This window comes from Monodelphis domestica, chromosome 2 (assembly GCF_027887165.1).
Source record: "Monodelphis domestica isolate mMonDom1 chromosome 2, mMonDom1.pri, whole genome shotgun sequence".
NCBI lineage: Eukaryota > Metazoa > Chordata > Mammalia > Didelphimorphia > Didelphidae > Monodelphis > Monodelphis domestica.
The window spans coordinates 419348369-419371411 of NC_077228.1; the positions used below are offsets into that span (position 1 = coordinate 419348369).

At 34.4% G+C, this 23043-nt stretch overlaps 1 protein-coding gene across 1 annotated transcript in view; it reads right to left on the bottom strand.

The window, feature by feature from the left end:
* Nucleotides 1–7795, bottom strand: part of NMBR (neuromedin B receptor) — a 32653-nt gene extending 24858 nt beyond the window's left edge. Inside the window, exon 1 of the mRNA XM_001380878.3 lies at nt 6902–7795. Within this exon, the coding sequence (XP_001380915.1) occupies nt 6902–7323 (422 nt within the window). The 5' untranslated portion in view covers nt 7324–7795. The remainder of the gene's footprint in view (nt 1–6901) is intronic.
* Between the last annotated feature and the right edge of the window lie 15248 nt (nt 7796–23043).

Sequence of the window (23043 nt, forward strand, 5' to 3'; positions counted from 1 at the left end):
TATCACTTTGGGTACTCCATCTAATGATAAGATCATCACCCATTTATGTCTCTCCATATTGTACACATTTGCTACTACTCTAGTACTCCTCTATTGGAAGGTGAACCAACATGTTGTACTAAAGGCTTTCCTCTTGTTTTCTTGTCTTTACAAATATACCACTGGAGTAAACAAGCTATTAGTTAATACTTGTTTTCGCTATGGCCCACCTGTCTTTTTAATGGCTATGTATTTCTTTAAGGACATCTTTTATGTTACTTCCCCTGTGCGATTTTGCATTTCCAAAGTCTTGCCCATTTCCACTTTGTATTTTTCCATTGTTCTTTGAGTGATCCATAACTTTAATTCTTACTTCACAGTATTTTAATGGCTTTTTTTTTTTCAAAAAGAGGCTTGCTTCATTTAAAGTACTACCCAAAATGGACACTTATTCTGCCACATAGAGCATACTGCTTCTCATAAAAAGATGGTGATGATGATGATACCCATATATGTTTTTCTCAGGATTGCTCAAAGGGAAAAACTTTGTAAACTGACAAATGTAAGCTATTGTTATTGTTAGACGTGATTAAGTGGCAAGGGAAAACAGGAAATGGTAACTCATAGATCATTGGTGCAGAAAAATGGCAAAGTTGAAAAAAGAGGAAAAATGAAACCAAAATCATAGTGAAAAGGTCCAAATGGAGTACACATAGAGTCCAATAAAGCCATCAAAGTGTAGTTATAGGCAGCACTTTCATATATCTGAGTCATATACATGGAACTGAAAGTGGGAAATTGGATCTGAGAATTAAGGAAAGAATTCAAAAAAAAAAAAAAAAGAAGCATGAGATAGGATGTGAAGTAGTAAAAAAAAGCTACTGGATTTGGAGTAAAAAGACCTTAAATTTTATTCTAAGCCTGTCATTAGCATCTGACCAGACCTTTTAGCTACTCTGGCCTTCAGTTTCTCCATTTGTAAAATGAGATGGCATATTAGATGACCCCCAAGTCACTTCTTGGTCAGGAATTCTATAGTGATTTGTTTCTAGTCAATGAACATATTGCTGCACTGAAGCATGACTCTTCTGCTGTCATATCATCATTCATAAGAACCGACTTACAGAAAGTTAACTAGATTGTATAGCCCTAACTAAACCAATTATCTGACTGAGTTAAATTGATTGGGAACTTTCTTTGTTTTACATTGTCTTTAACAAATCTGTTATTTGACTGAATCGACTAGATCAACTGACCATGTAATGTGGGATAGTGGGGAAAGTACTGGACCAAAGGGCTAGGGTTCAAGTCCAGTGACTAGGCTACTTACTATGACCCTGGGCAATTTACCTAACTCCTTTGAGCTTCAATTTCTCAACTGTAAAATTAAGGATTTGGATTCAGATTACATACAAGGTTCCTTTAGGTCTAGACATATGGCCTATGATTCTGCTAATTCACAGAGTTATTGACATGAATGTACTAAGGACTATGTAAATGTCAGCTGTTGGTGTTATTGAGGGAGTTGACTGGATAAAATCATGATGTAAGCAGGTTTGTGGCTGATGCCCTTAAACCTCCCCTTTAAGTGTCTCTCTTTTCCTTTTTCTCCATCAGTCTTATTCTCTAGTTTCTTATTTTTTATGTTCTTTCCCATAATGTCTGTTTTTTTAATTTAACTACAAAATATCAAATAAGTAGCTAATACCAGTAAGCATTTATTTAGTACCTTTTTGTGTCAAACACAATATTAGGTGCTAGAGATACAAATAAACGTAAAATGAAACAATATCTGACCCTTTAAAGTTTAGATTCTACTAGGGAAAGAGATTCAGTATATTCATAGAAAATAGCATAAGATACCTACAAAATAATTACAGAGAAATGGGGAGTCATCATCCATAGCATGGAATAAGCAGTAAAGACCTGCTGAAAGGGATGGGACTGGACCTGATCCTTCAAGGGAGGTAAAGGTTCCTGGATGTAAAGGTGAAGATGGAATGCATTCCAAACATTGGAAACAGACTTTACAAAAGCTTAATAATAGGAAAAAGAATGTCATGGACAGGGAGCAGCAAGTAGACCACCAATTTGGCTATAACATAAAGTGCAAAAGGAGTGGTGATGTATAATTGCCCAAAATGGAAAGATAGGATGGAACCAGGTTGTGGAAAACTTTAATACAAAAAGTGATGGTTTGGGTTTTTTTTTTTAAATAAAGAAAAATGAGGAGTCATTGAAGATACTTGAACACAGTAGTAACATGGTCAGACCTGCCCTAAAATATCTGTTTCAGAGGCTAATGAATTAGCAAAAATTATTAAAGCTTATAATGCCTTTAAGAAGCAATGCAAGAGAGGCCTGGGAGTCAGATTTCAGGTATTATGACAGTAAGAAAGACACTTGGGACAAAGGAGTTTTACCAATTATCTTGTAAATCACAACATGGAGACATACCCCAGTTGTTATGTATAAGGTGAACCCTTAAAATTAGATCATATAAAATGGATCCAAAAGGCCTTTTCCAGGGATAGATAACTCCTTTCAAAGGACAGCTGTACACATATCAATTTATAAGTATTTTAAAGAGTCTGTTACATGTGCTTGACAGTAGACATAACCCAAGAGAGAAGTATAAGAGCCCCAAGAAAGGCTATCAACCTCTATCCCTATATAAAAATATGATATAGGCCCTAAATGAGTATCTTGAACAGAATGATTTGATCAAAATTTGAGACCTCAGTTGTATGGTCTTGTTATCTACACTGATGTATTTTATCAAGCCTCCATTTGTATGTTTTATACTGTGTAAATAGCTTATATGCCTTTCTATAATCTGCTTCCTTCTTTACAGCCCACTGTGTTTATGGCCTCTCTATGAGCCCAGGAAAAGGCAACCAGAAGAATAAGATTTATCAGATGAATCTTCTCTGATCCAGTCACTATGAAATTTTCAAATATCTGAGTGTTTTTGCTGAATAAAAAAGCCCAATTCCCCTTTGATTCAATATCAGAGTTTTATATGAATTAACAAGATAATTGTTTCAATTTTCTCTTTATATTCAGATTCTTGTTCTGTCACTGAGGCTGGTTAATGCAGTTTTCATTAAATATTATTGGGCTGTTTTAGCATGTGGATTTTTGTCCTGCTATGAAATAGGTCACACATAACTTCCTTTCTCTTCTGATTATTCTGTTATTGCTGTTATATTATAGAATGTTATATAAGTGTGTGTACAGGTGCATGTGTATATTTAATAAGTGATACCTATAAAATGAATAGTAAAATGAAGACTCAAGACAAAATTTGCATAATATTATAATGGCAACTTGTAATGAAAGCAGGACTGGATTTTGGGGCGGAGAACTTGAGTTCAAATCCCCACAGGTTTGAAATAAGTTACTTAATATCCCTGAGCCTCAGTATCCTTATCTGTAAAATATGGATAAGGATTAAACCTATTATTTCATTTGTATATTGAACTTCTGGGCGAGGACCCTCCTTCTACCAATGCAGGTTAGCACTCTTTCTATCTACACCTTAGAGTCTTTGTGAATAGCCTAGTTCAGTGATAAGTGACTTGCCCAGAGTCACATAGTCAGTATATATCTGAAACAGAACTTGAACCCAACCCTCAAGGCTCCAAGGATAGCTCTCTATCCACTATGCAACATTGTTTCTCCTATAAAATAAGGATAATATTTATAATATCCTGTTTTCATAATTATAGTGGGGATCAAATGAAATATTATTTAAAGCACTTTAATGAACCAGAAAATACTATATATAGTATATAACATCACCACTAAATAGGCAGCAAGTTAAATCAATCCATTAGTGTAGGTAACTTTGACAGACTGCGGAATTGGAGAAATGAATAGGAGGAGATTGGGCTGGATCCGATTTGGGAAGTTGCACAATGCCTTCAATGGATACAAGCTTTTCACTACTGTAAAAGTATATATTTTAACAATAGTTTCTAGTTTTACAAAATGATTCAAAATCATATGACACCATAATCCCAGAAGAATAAAAATTACAGGTTACTTGCTCAAAGAGCAATGGAAAGATACCTAGTGGATATTTTGAAAAATCATCTTCCCTGATCTTCTTTGTATAATGAAATGTCCATTTTTGCAAATGATTGTTATGGTCATATTAAAAATGATAATAAGAAATAAAATGTGTTCCAAGTTCCAAAAAATTGTCTAAATGAGCTTTTTGAAAATGACACAAAGGTAGAATATATTACCAACCATTACTTGGGGATGAAAAGTGGTATAAAAAAGAGAGAAACAACCTTAGGTTTTCTAAAATTGTGAAAAGAACCAGAAAAACAATTTCTAAATCACCATAATGTAAAGACAAACAACTTTGAAAGATTTGGGAAGTCTGATTCACATAATGGGACTAACTCCAGTCCCAGAGGACTTATATTATATATATATATATATATAATATTATATTATATAACATTATATTATATAACAGGCCTTCCACCTCAGATACAAAGTGATAGACTCAGAGTATAGACTCAAACATATATTTTTCAACTACCACCACCACCACCACCATTGTTATTACCCCCTAATTATTCATCCTTTGTGAGGAGGAACAAGATAAGGATAACAAAAAAAATTAGATAATTAGAAAATCATTCTAGATTTTTAAATTAATTATCTGATTTTGTTTTCCCTGGATTGTTATTAAGATCATGCTTTATTCCCTAAGCACACACCAACACAGAGGGAGGAAGATATCTCAAAGTCAATTGAATAAAAGGAAGAATTCTTATATGGTATTAAAATTATTGTAATTAACTCACTAAAATATAGTCTATATGGAAACCACCGATACTTATCTGCTGTCTGTTAATATCTGATAAGAAAACAGAATGGAGCATCTAACTTGAGACAGGACAACTTTATTTTTTTCCCCTGGTAATTAGGAAAATCAACTTGGTAAACTCAGGATTGTCTTACAGGGATACTAAGATTCATGTCTGAAAAAAATCACATCAATAATGATAAAAATTACTAGAACTTCTGCAGTAAGATCCATACATGAATTTTGTCCAAAATCACCATGGTACAATTTCAATTTAAAACATGTAAAAATGGATCCATACATAAAAGGTAAGAAAAAAGAAACATCTTAAGTTTCTCACACTTCTGGGAAATCCTCAACATGTTAAAACAAACAGTAAGAGTTGTGTCCACCTGAGTAAAGCAACCTATAGAATCAAATAAACTGTCTCCATAATTCAGACAAGATCAACTCTACTACTCTTTGTGGAAATATGCTTTGGGTCTAAAGTTTTTGGAATGACATTCTATATTTCATTTTATGCTTGTGCTAACTCTGATCAACTCTTAACTGACAAAGCAACATAAGGAATTAATACAATTATGCAGATAATTCAATAACCCAAATTTTTTAATCAGCAACTTAATGGGTTAAGAAATTTAAAAACCTCAGTTTTCCATACTTATTTTTATATCCACATTACATCATTTTTCCTAGAATTGACCTAATATTCAAATGCTTAGGGAGTACATAGTGAATTCCTGACATATCAGACTATGTCATATCTGATATGTATCATATCAGATTATATAATATATATTTGATATATATGTGTATATCATATCAGATTATTATAGTATCAGATTAGCACATTTCATTCATATTACAAGATATACTCAGACCCTGCTTCCAACCTTCTGTGGAAATGTTGCCTATTCCTTTTGCCAAATCCCAAAAAACCCTTAGATATCTACTTAAGAGTTTGAAAGGATGAGAGCAAAATTTTAATGGAAGTATTCTGGACTAGAATTAAGGACATCAGTGTTCTAATACCTGGTAGGTCCATACCATAAATTATGACTTTAGGTAAGTCACATGACATATCTGGGTCTGCTTTTTGAGTCTATAAAATTAACAGCTTGGCTCACTGACCTCAAGCTCTAAATGACATTCTAGCATATCTTTCTTCTTAAAGTAACTTATAATAGTTATGCATCCCCATATGAATTATATATAATATACATATACATTATATATAATTAAAGAGTGAAATGGGCTTTTTTTGTATAGGAAACTCATGGTGGGGAATTTCCTCATATCAGTGAAGCCCAGCACCTGCTCTGCAACTTATTTAATGTTTGTAAACTGTATTGAAAACATTTTGCATAGGGCTGAATTTTAATTTGCTTTATTGTATCTAAATAAAACCAATTAGCACATCCCAAATTTATGGAAAGTGTATGTTCTTAAATTGCTGGTATCAAATAGGTTTAAAATGTTCAAAGTACTGAGACAGTGGGTAAAAGCAATTGCTATTGCTTCAAAGAGTAGTAATACAATGAAAGTAATGCATTAGTGAAAAGGCAAAATATTAATAATATTTTAGGAGGATACTTTAAAGGCATATTCTAAACTATCGAGCTACCCTATTCATTAAAAGATAAATATATATTCTCACTTTAAAGATTTTTCTTTCCTTCAAAAGACACCTGAAATTGAACTTTTACCATCCAACATAGTGAAACTAGCTATAAAGAGTCTTGGTAGAGATGTACTAATAAATGCATTTTAGAAAAGGATTGCAAGCACTCTTTGCTCTTTTCTTAAATAAATTTCTTAAATTATGTTTTACTGTATCACATTTAAATTAAGCTTAACTCAGTTTACACATTCTTCCTATCTTGTTCTATCTCTTACTTGTGCTTGCCTCTCTATTTCTTTACTTTCTTTACTCTTTCCCTCTCTTCTTCCTTCTCTCCTTAGCTCTCTTCCTCTGCCTATTCCTTTCCCTTTACTTTTACTTTCCTTTTTTCTCTCTTCACCGTCCCAATTTACACACACACACACACACACACACACACTAAAAAGTCTCAGTGACAAGGTTGACATTCTTACCTGTCTGCACTAAGCGCGGTAAGAGTGAACACAGAAACTCCCACTGAGGTAAGCTGTATGGCGGGAATAAGTTTGCAGCCCACTTTCCCAAACATCCACTCTTCAAAGAAGTAGCGAGAGGCGTCCACTGGCACGCAGGTCACCAGAAGCAGCAGATCTCCTGCAGCTAGGCTAGAGATAAAGATGTTAGGAACACTTCTCATGGCACTGTTAGTGATGAAGATCTTCATTAGGGTGATATTGCCCAGCAAACCCACTGTGATAATAAGCAAGTACAATGACGGGATTACGCAGCGGATCACGAACTCCGCTGTGCCCTGTTCTGAGGAAGGCAAGGAATCTGCCTCGAAGACCTCCGGAAACAAATTGCTCTCATTCCCATCGGTTTGCAGGGAAAGGTTAAAAAGAGATTTTGTAACCATAGTCTTAACTACTGGAAAATCCACTTCAGTTTTTCGTGCGTTCTGTAACACTGAGGAAAGAAGAGGAAAAGACTTGATGAGTTTGGTCAGCTTTCCTCTCTTCGTCAAGTTTCTGTCACCAGAGAAAGTATCCTGCAAAAATTATCATAAGAAAGAACATTCTGTGACAGATGCTTTAATTCCTTTTCTCAAAGTGCAGGTTTTGTCTACCTGGAAACTGGTAAAGTAATTCTTCCTGGTGCTGCGAATCTCAGCAGGGGCTGGGAGTAGGAAAGAGGGGAGCAGTTGGGGACGTGGGGTGGGGAGGAGGGAGAGAATTAGAGCTTTCCTGCAAACAAAATTTCTTTCTGAATTCTTAGGGGAAAAGAGCTAAGAACCGCTGTGGCAATGCCTCCTGGAGCTGTCCAGCGGGACGCTGCTGAAACTCTGTTAGGATAAACATAAGGGACTAGGGCATCTTAGTTGTGCAGCCTTTCTTCCTTCTGCAGTTCCCCAGCATAAGTAAAAGTGGAAGGAACCAAGATTCTCCCTCTCACTGTGTCCCCATATACATCCACCCCGACCCGCCTCTACAAGGGAGGAGCTTTTCAGAATAGGGTAGAAGTTTGCTAGCTTCTTTAGGTTTGGACTGCACTGAAAATATCTACATGCCAAAAACCTAAATTAAGTTTGAGGGAAGCAAGGACTCAGAGACCCACTGAATAAGATCCACAATATTCAGTTTTATCTGTTATTTCCCATATGCACCCCATATATCAAAACTCACATACAATGCTAATATCATGATATAATGAAAAAGCCCCATTAGGGATACACTGAGGACCTAAAGCATGTCTCTTAGAAGCTGTACTGATGTGTAGACATTGGTCATAATAAAAAAGGTAACCAAACAAGACTAAAAATGATATACCAATTAGAATAAATATCTAAAATGTTTTTTATCATAATGAGATTTGGGGGAAATTTCATTACGTTCAAGACTGTATCTGCCTGGTTCCAACATCTCATTGATCCACTCTATCCCTCTAAAAAGACTCTGAGTAGAGGGCAAAGCATTGGGCTTCAGGCCCACTACACAAAGAAGGAACTCAACTACAATTTTTCCTTCCCGTTTCCCAACAGCAATACAGCATTTGGTCTTCTCAAAAACTAACATTCCTTCCCCTCCAAACCCTCATCCTTCAACCTCCCTTTTCTTGGTACCTTCTCCCTCACCCCTTCACTTTTTTGGACTATGCTCTGCATATATGAGAGACAATGAAACACAATGGAGTGACTGCTACACATGAAATGTGAAAAAATGGAAACCGTGCTTGCCTTCAGACACTTTCTCTCTGTAGGAGCATACACATATCATTCAAATGCTCTAAGTACAGTTTTCTACTCAAGTTGAAAAAAAATCCAAATGCTCCTATCATCTAGTTATTTCACAGGGTTATTTTGATGATAAAATGATATATGTTTAAATGTTATATAAATAACAGTTGTCATCATTATATATGCAAAACAAATTAGAAAATAGAAACAATTATCTAGGCAATTCATCTCCTAACTCTGTCCCCCCCTTCACACACACATGCATACACAACAGAGAGAGAGAGAGAGAGAGAGAGAGAGTTATTACATTGGTTTAGTAAAAAAAAAATGTATTCTGGACCAAATTCCTAATAGTCTTTCTTTTCTTTGTCATGTCTATATAATGTTTAAAATCGGATCAAAACCAAAATATTCAGCTTAAAATTTAATTTTATAAGCATCCACATCTTAAGCATTGTATAATAAAACATTTGATGTTGTAATTAATTTTTAAAGCCTTCATACAGAAGTTTGATAAATCGCAGGCAATGGAGCAAACTCCTGAGCACTTGATAAATATTGCTGTATTTTGTTGAATTTGAATTTGTAGCAGTGGCTTCATATAATGGAAAGTCAGGAGATATCTGGGTTTAAAGTTCTATCTTTGACACCTACTGACCTTGTGATTGTAAGCATGTCACTTAATTCTTTGCACATCAATGTCCTTATTTGTAAAAAAGGAGATAAAATGCCTATATTACCTATCTCTAAAGATTGTTGGTCAAATATGAATATGTAAATTCAGAGTGATATTACAAGCAGAATAAATTTTGTTTATCTTAAAATTAGTAAGTCCAAATATTTTCCATGATTCACATTATTGACATCAAATTGTATTCAATAGAACCATTTAGGTTTGATATATAAAATTGTCAGTAATATTTTTGAATAATGAGCACAATAAAATTAATAGAATTATCACCACTCCAAGTATCAAAGAAAGTTGGTCCAATTTACAATAAATGTTTTACAGGAACTTTTTAAAAATCCTAAAAGAATGGGCAAGAATGACCTATGTGTATATACTCCCATCCCCATACTTATGTAGATGCGTATGTGTATACAAATATAGAAAAAATTCTCAAATACATGCACATCCACACACATTAATTTAAAATCATAGAATCACTAGTATTGTTTTAAATTTACATAGGTCTTGAAATTGCTTAGACTTAACTATTTTGTGGGGTCCAAACCTGAGACTTTATTGTTGAAGGTGAAGAAGCTCCATTAACTAATGAAGGTCAGTAACTATTCTCAATTTTATTCTCATATATAGGAGACAGTATCATAAGTTTCAATGGCTTTTCCTGTATTATAGAATCATTTTGATTGTTAATTAGAGGAAAAATTTGGATATTGGGCAAAATTTTTGAAATTACAAAGATAGCACTGAGATAGCATTTCTTTAAGTTCTTTATGTTTGTTAATTACTATGTCAAAGATAAAGATAATCTGGATGTCCCTATATCTCTGATACATTATTTTTATTAACACACTCAGGCTATATAACATAATTAATGTATACATGTATATGCATACAAATACACATATATCTACACATATTGTCACTTCTATCCCATTGCACATCTCACCTTTGTTCCTTTCTCTTCACTTAGGCACCACCCTGGTTCAAGATCTCATAATTTCCCAACTAGACTACTGCCATAGTCTCCTAATTGTTTTCCCTGCCAAAAATCTCTTCTCTCCCCTTTTCAATTCATCTTCCATGCAACTTCTATAGTAATTTGACTGGAGCTGGTGTCAACATGTCAGTAGTCTGACCAACAAGCCTTAATGGTTCCCCATAGCTTCTAGGGTCAACTATAAACTCCTCTATTTAACATAAAAGATTCTTCATAATCTGGCTCCTTCATACTTTTCAAATATTTTACATAATAATTTCCTCTTTGCTTTATGTGATACATAAATAATGACTTACTTTCCACAAAAATAACACTCTATTTCCCTTCACTTTGCCTTTTCATAATCTACACTCCTTGCCTGGAATACACTCCTTCTCAACTTCCAGACCTTGAAATACTTGGCTTCATTCATGACTCATCTTAAGTGATTCTCTCTACATGAAGCTTTTCCAGAACTCCTCACCTACCTGAACGACTAGTGTTCTCCTTCTCATAACCACTCTGTATTTATTTCATATATATTATGTATATACTTAGAACTATACATGTTCTCTACCTGATTAGAATATAAATTCTTTGAGGAACTATTTCTTCTTTGCATCTCCAACAAATAGCACAGTGACTAGTGATTCATTGGAGCATGGAGGAGAACCTAGTTTCTGAAAGACTATGATATCTGAGTACAGGCTCTGACAGTTACTTTCAAATCACTTCATCTTTCTAGGTTTCAACCTCCAAGGTCTCTTCCAGACATAGAACTCTCATCCTTGTCACAGTTTTTGCTCTGAGTTGGCACTTTGTGAGACAATGCACTAAATGTTAGTAAGATCTCAGGATGTAAAAATTTTCATTTGGAGATCACATATTAGAATTGGGAAGTGATGACAAAGGCAATGAGGCCCAATAATAATCCATATCCACATATAATTTAAGGTGTATGGACATGTTTCTAACTTCTATAGTGCAACATATTATAAATGAGGAAACTAAGATTGAGAAATGTTAAGTAAATTTCCCATAGTTAGACAACTATTTAAGGATGTTAATTTAGATATGAGCTCAGATATTTTAATACCAAGTTCAATATTCTTTCAATCAGAGGTCCTAAATATTTGCCATTCAGACCACATTCCCATAATACTTCACAGTGGGGCCTAAACTAGTTAAAAATGAAATTAGGATATATTTAACAAAATTAAAATCCAATAAATCACACACAATATTACATTTTAAAAGTAAGTCAATATGATGTCTACAGGAATCTCAGTTTATGGTTTAATAGCCCCCATTTCTATCTGTGTTGGACACCCCACACTGAATGGACAGAAGTCCCTATTAGGTATGGACATGAATAGGTAATGAATTGACTATTTGGGAATAAAACCTCATTTCAATTCAGCAGTTGGAATAGAGACTCCAAGTGGTATGTGATGAGCAGACCAGGAATATTGCTTATGGGTGAACAAAAAAGGAATAATATTATTTGTAATTTGTTGGAATGGAGGACAAAAGTCATGTTGTTTTCACACAAGTTTGGGAGAATTGGGAGAGTTAGAATAACATGAAAGTAATCATGGTGATTTTAAGTAATAGAAAACTGGTAGTGTTATTTGACACAACCATTGTGGTAAATCAGAAAATCAAAACCAAACATAATAAACCCATTAAAGGGATAGAATTTAAAGGACATTCTAAACTTGTGGAGATTATTAATTTTTTCATATCTGATTGTTTTATTTTCTAGTTCCCCTCTGTCTTTTTTCTTCTCCCCTCTCTATTCCTGTGTTCTTTTGTCTTCCCTCAGGCTTTGATTCTTTGTTTCCCATAAAAACCTTTGATAGGGAATTGAAAACATATTATTTATTTTACTTATGCAATAATTTTTATTTGTTTCATAGGAAGAAGTGAGTTAAATGCTTACTTTTTCTCTCTCCATAAAAAGTAAATTTTCCTTAGACCAAATTTGTCACTTTTCCTGAGTCTCAGCTTTTAACAGAAATTTTTTATAAAATGAAATATTATACCATCTAAGTAATGAATATCAAGGATAATAAGGAGAACAGAAAATTTAGAGGGCATATGATAACTCTCTTGAGGTATTTTAAGGCCTTGGTCCAAGCACACACAAGTGGAAATAATATTTTGTTATGAGAAAATAAATCCACCACACTGATATAACAATTTAGATGAAGAAAGTCAAAAAGTCAAAAATGTCCAAGTCAAGGTAGAAAGTTAGATTTTACTGGAAAGGGGCCAAATCTCCTAACAAAATCAGTCTCCTGCACATATTACATAGTTAGATCACCACAAGAGATGCTTCAATGTGGCAGAGACCCAGTTTATATGCTGACACAATGACGAACTAAATATTTCCTTACAAAGTGCCTGACGTATATTTCCATACAAGGTACAGAACTTATATCACAAGACAACATCATATAGACCTTCTTAGAAAACAGTTACCCAACAACAAAGTTGATAACTCTTAGTAGTCTAAAAGTTAAATTACAAGGCAATACCCTTATTTAGGAAAATAATAACTATTACCTAAGACTTATCTGATCTGGAGTGAATTTCAAAAAAGGGAAGGGTGTAGTTGTTTGCACCATATCTGGACATAAAACTCAAATGGTCACCATCTTATGATAAAGAGAAGTACAAACTTTGTAACTAACAAGGGAGGGGTTGAAAATTTCCTTGAAAGCAATTTTATGCTTTAGTTAGAAATCCTTATAAAAATAATGAAATTTACTGATTGTAATTAAGATTATTATGGAATTATACTAAACACTTAGAATCACAGTATTGATTATCTTAAACCAATCCCTATCACCAAATATAAGGGAGTAGGAGGTCTATCTTCTTGACTATTTCAAATAGAAGAGATATTATTATTCAACATGAGGAAAATTTTTATAAAAACTGCAACATAGCAAATTGGCCTGTCATATAAAGTAGTGATGGGTCCTCTTTAATCACAGATTAGGATAGCTCTTATTGGAGATGTTATAAGCGGGAAGCATATTCAGGTATGGGTTGGATTAGATAATCTCTAAGATTCCTACCAACTTTGAAATTTCAGGGTGCTGAGTCTTTGTTGAAGCTTTTAATTGCATTTCCATAAGAATATAGTGCCCTTTGACAACTCCTACAGGATGAGTTCTATAAATAGAAGCTAATCACAAGAAGAATTGGTTGACTTAAACTCTGTTCTTAAATTAACCACCATCTTTTTGCTTGCCAATTAAAGGGCCAAAAATCAAACTTGCTAAGTCAGTTTCCTTTTTCTACTTTCTTTTTAACACATTCTTGTAGAATAGAGTGGAAAGATAAGGGGCGGGGGATTTTAATGCCTAACTTGAAGCAGAAATATATGATAAACTGCAGGACCTAAAAGGAGCAACATCAAGGAACACCTCCCTCCCCATTCATTCTGAGAGATAATATCCTCAGGTCAAAGGCAATATAATATCTGATGAATTAGTGGAGGGCTGATATTTCTTAGAGATACACATGGAAGAAGTCACTATCTTCTTGTCCACTTAGCCAAAGAGAGTTCCTAAGCAGTGTTGACTTACTGGTTTCACCAGAGTGAGGCAGTGAAGAACCCTATATTCATATGAAACCATGGAGAAGAAAACAGATATCTAAATGGTGAGTGATCCAAAGGGTTGACTATCTAAGCAGTACTAAGTCCAATAATCACATCTGTTCTCGAAACCAAAAAAAGAGGATGACCAGTCAGGAGTCTTAATCTTTCCTTCTAGAGAAGTGGGAAATTTCATGATAATGCTATGCTTAAATATTGCCTCACAAGTAACTCCAAAGTGGAGAGAAAGTATCTGACCTATGGAGGAAAGAGAAATTGCTATAATAGTGTGTTCCTTAGAAAAAGATTATACAAGTGGTTCCAGATGCTAAAAAGAGCAACAACAAGGGCCTAAACCACACCAAAGAGGAACAAGAAATCAAAGAGCTTGTCCTTTATTATCACTATGAGTTATATGTATGGTGTGAGACTAATGAGAAGTAGGATTACTTACAAAACAACCCTAAATTTATTTACTTCCTGGGATAGTCCAAGCATCATTATTACTGAACCAATGGACTTTTGTCTATTTAGCAAGCCAAAATTCACTTGCCTTTTGAGTGGAACACAAACCACATGGAAGTACTATAAATCTGGGTACTAGATGTTCCTGTGGAAAGAGACTACCCAGGATGTCCATATTTGCTCTATTGGCAACCTATGATTTTTTCCCTTGCTGGTGGTCCAGACCCATGAGATTGCACTGAGATAGATTTATAGGCTATTACAAATATTTCATGTTTAGGGAGAGTGGTTACATGTGTTTATGGTCAATTCTGGGTACTTAGCATTTTCCATATTTTCTATGGAGGGAAATAAAAATTATCCTGTAACAGCCACATATAGATATAGGTAGATGATCTTTACATTTAGAACTTAGAAGGGATGTGTACCTTTTGCATACAAAGATGGACGGCAATATTTCTTGATGTTTCTCAGAGAATAGTCTGAATATGTGCCTGACAGTGACTGTTGGAGGCCCTCCAAGAAGTGAGCCCTTATGCCTATGTCTTGGGAATGATGAACATGGATTACATGTTATTGAATATATATTATTTTAAATATACTTAATATTCATAACATAGCATATAAGGTTTTCATCTCTATTCATAAGAATGGGAAAAGTCAATGAAAATATTAATCCCAGATTATATGGGTTATAACTATCCCAAAATTCTTTCATAGTTCTTGTTTTATATAAATACTTTTTCCTGAATGATCATTAAAAATGAGATAGCCAATAGAATAGAAGATTAAATTCAGTGTAAAGATTATGACCATTACTAAAGTTCTTAATACTTCTTTGAATGATATCAGTGATGTTAGAAATGATCAATTAATATTTATTAGTAGTAATAGTTGAAAATTATATCATTAGGTTTATTTATTTATTTATGAAAATGTGGAAGAAATAAGATTGAGTTATGTTAATTATTTGTTGATCATTCAAAAAAATACATTTAACTTGGTAGAGAAAAGGTGCTGCCTTACAGGTTATTATTTGAAAAAGTGTCTTCCAAACATATATTCATATAACAGAAATTTCCTTTAAGATTATAAAAACAGAAATTACCCTGTTCAGTGGCCCTTATTATATTGGAAGATGTATACTTGCCAAAAGTATTTGTCACTATGTTACAGGAAATCCACTGTGGAGTCAGAGAGAGCTTCCTTATAGAAGGTGACAGATCTCAGATAATCCTCTTTATATATAGCAATTTATTGATCAATTATATCAAACTGAAGACACTGTAGAATCTCCTGAAAGAGGTCTATATTTACTTCTAGTGTGGTATATTCATCCACACAGGAAAGACAAATATATAGAGAATTTCCATTGCCCAGAAAACAACATGTATCTGTATAGACACCCCCTATAGCTATGATAGCAAACCTCTGACACATGTGCAAAGATGGCATGCAGAGACCTCTGTGGGCACTCACACCATGGCCTACAAGAGTTAGTTACTAAAAAGGCAGAGGAACTCAGGCAGAGCTGCTCCTTTCCCCCTCTCCACTGTGCCCTTCCCCCACCCCTTTGCCCATCAGCCCAAGGGAAGCTCTCACTCCCTCCTGACCAGAGAGTTTGAGCCACTCACCTCTCATCCACACTTGCCTCTCCTCACCCACCCCTGTGCCCAGCAGCCCAATGGAATCGCTTATTCTCTCTCTTGAGTCAAGTGCTCAGGCCACTGCTCTCTCTTTCTCCCTCCCTTGTCTGAGGTAATGGGGAGGTAGTGGGAATGGGGGTTAACAGCACTCAATCTTGGAGGGGAGGGATGGATCAGGGCACACAGCCTCTAAAGGGTTCACCATCAGTGCACTATAGTGATTTCCAGTAATATATATATATATATAAATATATATATTTGGGACAAACAGCTCAGATAGACAATGGGCTGTGAACTTGGTGCTGAAAAGGCAATTTTCTCAGGAAATTGAAAGGCATGTCTCCTGACCTACTAGTTTCCCATGACAACAAAAGCTCATCTTTGAAGTTTTGTTTTTAAGAATGTCTCCTTATTTTACTCCAATTAGAAGTACAGCAACCATTCATGGACCAGACCCAGTATTGAGGCCTGAGGACTCAATATGTATGAGTAAGGCACTTAATATGTTCAGGAAATCAGCTTTAGCCCATTTACCACTCAGATACTCAAGTCTTAGCATCCCTACCATCAGGGACAAGAGGCATATGTCACCACACCCAGAATTGATCTTTTTTTTTCCTTTGGAATTTTATTTTATTTTTATCTCCATATTTTTCATTTTTATAAGTGAACAATATCATAAGACCAAAACCCCAAAACATATACCCAAATAAGCAAGTAATAAATCATACATTTTCATCTGCATTTATACTTTAACACTTCTTTCTCTGTATGTATATAGCATTCTTTTTCATAAGTTGCTCAGCATTGTCCTGGATCATTGTATTGCTATTAGTAGCAAAGTCTATCACATTTGATCATTCCACAGTGTTTCAATACCATCATTCAATTACCATCATATACCACAATTTGTTCAGCCATTCCCCAATTGAGGGATATCCCTTTAATTTCCAATTTTTTTGCCACCCCAAAAAGAGCAGCCATAAATGTTCTTGTACACACAGGTCCTTTTCCATTTAGAATTTATCTTTTCAACATAAACATTTTATCATTGATATTGTGTGGCATCAAAACTTGAAATACCACTGCCTTTAAAGAATTTTAAATGAGCATCACATAGAGGACAATGGAAAAGTTTGTGGCAAATGAGTGACTATAATATATAAAAATGATTTTCCAAGGAACAAGACTCAAGAATGTCCTCAAAATTTATACAATGGCAATAAAAGATGTGTTGGTCATATGGTGAAAATGAGATATAACAGGTAAACAGCCAGAATGCTACAATGTTAGTCTAACAAAATGTCAGGAGACATCTCAGGAGACATGAAAACATGAAAAAGTAACAAAGGGCAGGAATGGGTGAGTTGCAATTGTAGGGAGTTTTAGACCTGATTAAATCACAGATCCATTTAAGTAGTGAATAGTGAATCCATTATGGTTTATAAAACCCTTTACAAAATATTATCTAATTTGATTCTTAGTAATTTTGTGAGGTAGGTATTATCATCCCCATTTAACAGATTAGAAAGCAATAAGTAAGAACATGAAGCAAACCTAATAGCCTATATCCCTCCTGATCTTAAATAAAGAGCCCTTTTCACTATTTACTTTGACTGGCTCTTAACAGGGCAATTGCTAAAATTATTTTCAAACTTGCTCGTACAATTTAAGACATGCAATTAAGAATCTACTTTAATTATGGCATGCAGAAACAGTAAAGTTACTGAATGAATTTTCAGAAGTCCAGGATTCTAGATCTAGGTCTGATATATGTGTCCTGAGGAAAAATCTTTTCATAATTTTTTCCATCTAAAAGTGGATAGGAACAGGCCTCTGAATTAGGCAGACTTTGATTCAAGTCCTACTTCCAATACATACTATCTGGTCCCAGTCGAGTAGCTTAACTTTTCAGTTGACTAAACTACACTCTAACATTATAAAGTTTCATAATGGAGTTGGTAGGGGGATTTTCTTCATTGAGAGTTTTTAGTACTATTAAAATAAGGTTGTTTTTTTTTTAAATGAAGATTTGGGATTGAATTTTTATGTTCTTAAATGTCCCTTCCACTCTAAGCTATGTCATAGAAATATATGTGTATGTGTACATAAATATTTGGGGCAGCTATATGGCACAATGTCAGACCTGGAGTCATGAGGACTCATATTCCTAAGTTCAAATCTGGCCTCAGGCACTAATTAACAGTAAGACTCTGGGCAAGTCGCAAACCTATTTGCTATAATTTCCTTATTTGTAAAATGAGCTGGAAAAGGAAATGGCATACAGCTCCAATATCTCTGCCAAGGCAACCCTGAATGGAATCATACAGAATTGGACACTACCAAAACAACTGAACAACAACAAAATATAAGTATATGTCCATATACTATAACATCATTTATGCAGCATTGTTAAGGAATTAAGTAATCCTAATAAATATTCCCCAATAACTGAAGTTTAGTAGGATTTTTTTATTTTAATGAGTTTCAATGAAAATTTTTCTAAAATGTGTTATAAACTTCCTTACATTTTTCATATATACAGACCATAATTTATAATTCTCAACATAAAACTCATCATTATGAACATCAACTATTATATATGATACCTTACTATCATCTTCAAGGGGTTCTTGAGGTGAGAACTTACCTTGGTTTTGTTTTTTACTGTATTTCCCAAAGGATATTGCCCTTTTTTAAACCTTTAGGGTTTATGGTGTTATATGGTGCTATTCTCTGCCTTACCAAATATTTCCAGATGTCTGTGCTATTTTTATTTGTTTTCTTCTCTTCCCTCTTTTTCAATTGCCTCAGTTCTCTCCTTTTACTTATTTCTGTTAATGCATCTGCTTTTATGCTTCTTTTCTAACCAACCAACTCCTCCATAATCTCTGTTTTAAGTCTTCCCACTCTGATTGGAACCTAGGACAGAATCAAGATTAACAAGAGAAATTCAATAACCAAAATTAAGTACCAAACGTGTCTTAGAAGAGAAGGAAATACTCCTTGTGACATAAAACCTATAGATTTTGTGACTATTTTGGCTTATTTCTGCTTTCAAGGTGAGATTCCAGGTAATGACACCCAGATTACTGGAATATTCTGGTATATTAAATTGTCTTCCAAGTTATGCTTTCCATATTTATTTGAACTGCTATTAATTTAAGCTCAATCAATCCTTTGTAATATGCAAATTGTCGAGCCATGTTTAGGCATATGCAAAATAAACATTCATTTAAGTATATTTCATCTAGATATCCAGGAGTAGAAGTATCTAAGGTACTAAGAATGACAATATCTCTTCTTTGTGATAGTTTCATTTAGTAGGAAAATCTTGCTTTCAATGTCTTTCTAACAATATTTTCTATTTCCTTAGTTCTTTTCCTGATATTATTGTCATCTTTAAAGGTTACTCTTACTCTAAATCATTCTATAGTTTAACAGAAATTATGAGAAAATGAAGCCTGAAGTTTCCTTTCCCCACATTTTAGGTTTACTCTTAGACAACTCTGGAAAGCTAAAATGACAACTTTCTTTATAATAATACTCCCTCAAAATACCTAAGAAAATTATGAATCAGAAAAAGAACTGGATCAAAGAATGAAGACTACTTGTCTTAAGTGGCACTTTGCATTATTTTCTAGGAAGTGGTATTTTTCAGGAAGAACACAAACGTTGAGCAGGTAAGAAATTTTAGATAGGTTTTTAGTTCTTTGTGAATAAGGCCTTCACAGTTGGAGAGTACTAATTTTTTGGACATATTGTAAATTCTGGAATAAATATTAATAAAGAGGTTGATGTTTCTAATGATAGTTAACTTTTATGTAGTCATTATTTGCCAGGCATTTTACACTTTACACTAAACACTTTTTACAAATATCTTGTTTGATCTTCACAATAATCCTGGGAGGGAAGTACTAATATTTCCATTTTACAGATGAGAAAAATGAGCCAAAAAGAGGTTAAGTGACTTATCACAGATCACATAGCTCGGAAATATCTAGATTTATGGTTGATTTATAGATATATTATATATTTATATAATAATAAATAAATATAAAATATATACATATATATTTATATACTATAAATATGGATTTATAGTAACTTAATTCAGTATTATTAAGCACCATCTTTGTCCAAGGCACTGTTCTTGAGTAATGGAAAGATAAAGGATAAAAATGAAATCCCAAAACTATTTTAATATTTTGGTGGCTCTTTGATCTTATTTATGTGAGTAATTCTTTCATTGGTGAAGATTACAATCCATCCAAGCCTTTCAGTTTGTTTAACTGTTATCAGTGTCTTCCTTTATATCTACCCAACTTGCTCAGAATTGTCCTCTATGTTCTTTAATATTATAGGAGTAGCAATGGAGGATATAAATTATCCATGCTATTTCTCACTCTCAATGCATGATAGGTGCACTTTCTTTTCAAGGGTGACATTGTATATGCTATGTCTCCTTCACAATCCTTCATTGATAAGATATCACCTACTTATAAACACCATACACTTCTCCATTTCATGTTTTTAAAACCCTTACCTTCTGTCTTTAAATCATACTATATATTGGTTCCAAGGAAGAAGAATGTTAAGGACAATGCAGATTAGGTGACTTGCCTAGGGTCACACAACTAGGAAGTACCTGAAATCAGACTTGAACCCAGGACCTCCCATCTCTAGGCCTGGCTCTCTATCCACTGAGTAACCCAGCTGCTCCCTCTCCATTGCCTTTTGAGTTACCCGTAATTTGCTTTTTCAGATACTCCCATTCCATAACATATTCATAAAATCATTAGTAGAAGAATATTTATATTAAAAAGATGAGACTATATCTTAGGAAGAAGTTTGATCTTATAAAAATTACTGCACAATTTTTAAAAAGTAATCCAGAGGGGCAGCTAGGGGGCTTAGTGAACAGAGAGCCAGGCTTGGAGAGGTGAAGTCCTAGGTTTAAATTTGTCCTCAGACACTTATTAACTATGTGACTCTGGGCAAGTTATTTAACCCTCATTGCTGAGCCCTTATCACTCTTCTACCTTAGAACAAATATTTAGTATTGATTCTAAAATGAATATGAGTTAAAATGGAAAAAAAAAAGTAATCCAGGCTACTGTGATAGAGACGTGAAGAGAGAGAGATTTTGGAGGACAAGCCAAGATGCAAGAGTGAAGGCTGGGGACCTGTATGTCAGTCAAGGAGAAGCAAAGGGAATGTTCCTGGGAGTGGGAGTTGGGGGGTTCTGGCCACAGAGGAGAAGAAGCAGGAACTTGGCTTTGACTTTGTCTCTGTCCCTGTCTATCTGCCTATCTGTCTCTCACTGAGATTTGACTGACCAAGAGTTGGAGGAAAGCCAGGCTGAAGGAGAGATTTTGAAATTTGTTTCTCTCTAAGGTTAAGCTGGGAGACCTTGCTGACTTTGTGAAGAAGAAGAAAGAAGATTTTAAACAGCTGTTGTCCTCCATCTCTAACTCTCTTAGCATCACAGTTTGTGACTGGACTACTTTCTCAAATCCTCAAATTCTCCCTCAATTTTAGATTATGGACATCCTCATCCCTCTTACCTCAGTTTTCTATCCTGTTATAGCAATAAACCCCTTGACTTGAAAGGGAAAAGAAAAAAGTGTCTTTATAGTTTACTTAAGGGGAGAGGGAAGAAGCCAAAGGCATCAAGAAGACTGGGAGGTGAGGGAGGCAGGGAGGAGAGGGTTGGAGAAGGGAGGGAGTGAAAGGGAGGAGGAGGTTAGAAAGATAAGCTGATCCATCAGCCATCAGTAGGAATCAGTAGGCAAACCCCAGAGCATTCCCCAGAGCCATTCCCCTGTGTGGCAGCATCCTTGTGCTAGCATCCCTCAGCATTTCTCATTCCTACCTCCATTACAATCAAGCAGTTTCAGGTTCCCTTGGCAGCTCTCTCTAGTCACACTACTCTCCTCCATGTGCTGCTCATTCTAGACCAAAATTGTCACTTATATGCAATATTTTTCCAACATATATGTACTGATGGACAAGCTTGATAGTGCCCCCCCAATTGTATATCTTGATCTGAACAATAGGCATTCTTCATCTACTTAGCTTTTCCCAAGTTTGAAAAAACAAATCTTAGTTAGACTAAATCTTTAATAAATTATGGATGTCACTTAGGATGAGTCTTTGAAGTATTACATGAATTAATGAAGTCAGTCCAATACCATATACAAACAGGAGCATCTAGGAGACATCATTGTCTATAGAGAAACCCTTCACTAAGACTCTGAGCGTAACATCCTCCATGAAATTAGGAAAAACTTTTGGCAAGCATTCTTCTCCCTGTCTCCTATGTTGCTTTGTATTATATGGGTATCAATGAACAAAGTTATCTCCTTCAAGGAATCTCATGTGATGATGAAATAGACATGTGAAGGATAGTCTTAAGGAGGAGTTTTCTGAGTCAAACATTTCTTTTTATAGTCAAGAACAGCAAGCACAGTGAAATACTGTATTTACTACACCTCTCCATCAATTGTATGACTATGCCATATTTAGGAAAATCATGAGTTTTATTTTCATACATTCATCAAAAATATATATGGGTTAATTCATAAATGCTTTGTACATTGCTTCTCAGCCTTTTGGCTAAGACCAAGTAGAGTATAAATTCTTTATAAAAGCAGAAATGTAGATATATGGATCGGTAATTGCTGATATTTGTTTTGCCACCTTTTCCCAGTAATAATAACATTTGTGATTTTTTTCTCAAACATTTCTTGTCTTCTCTTTGTTATCTGAAGAATTAATTTCTCAACAGCTTCAAAATTTTGTTACCAGCAACATAAATTACTTCCCATATGTATTTTCTGTTTTCTTTTATATTATTTCTACTTCTTCAAGTAGTACAATGTAAATTTTTATTCTAGTGATTTATCCACCATCATTAAAAGAAAAATATTTATTATAGAAATATTGACTTTCTAGGAATTGATGTAAATGAAGAGGAGAAATAGAACACACAGGAATATAAATTATTGACAGAAGG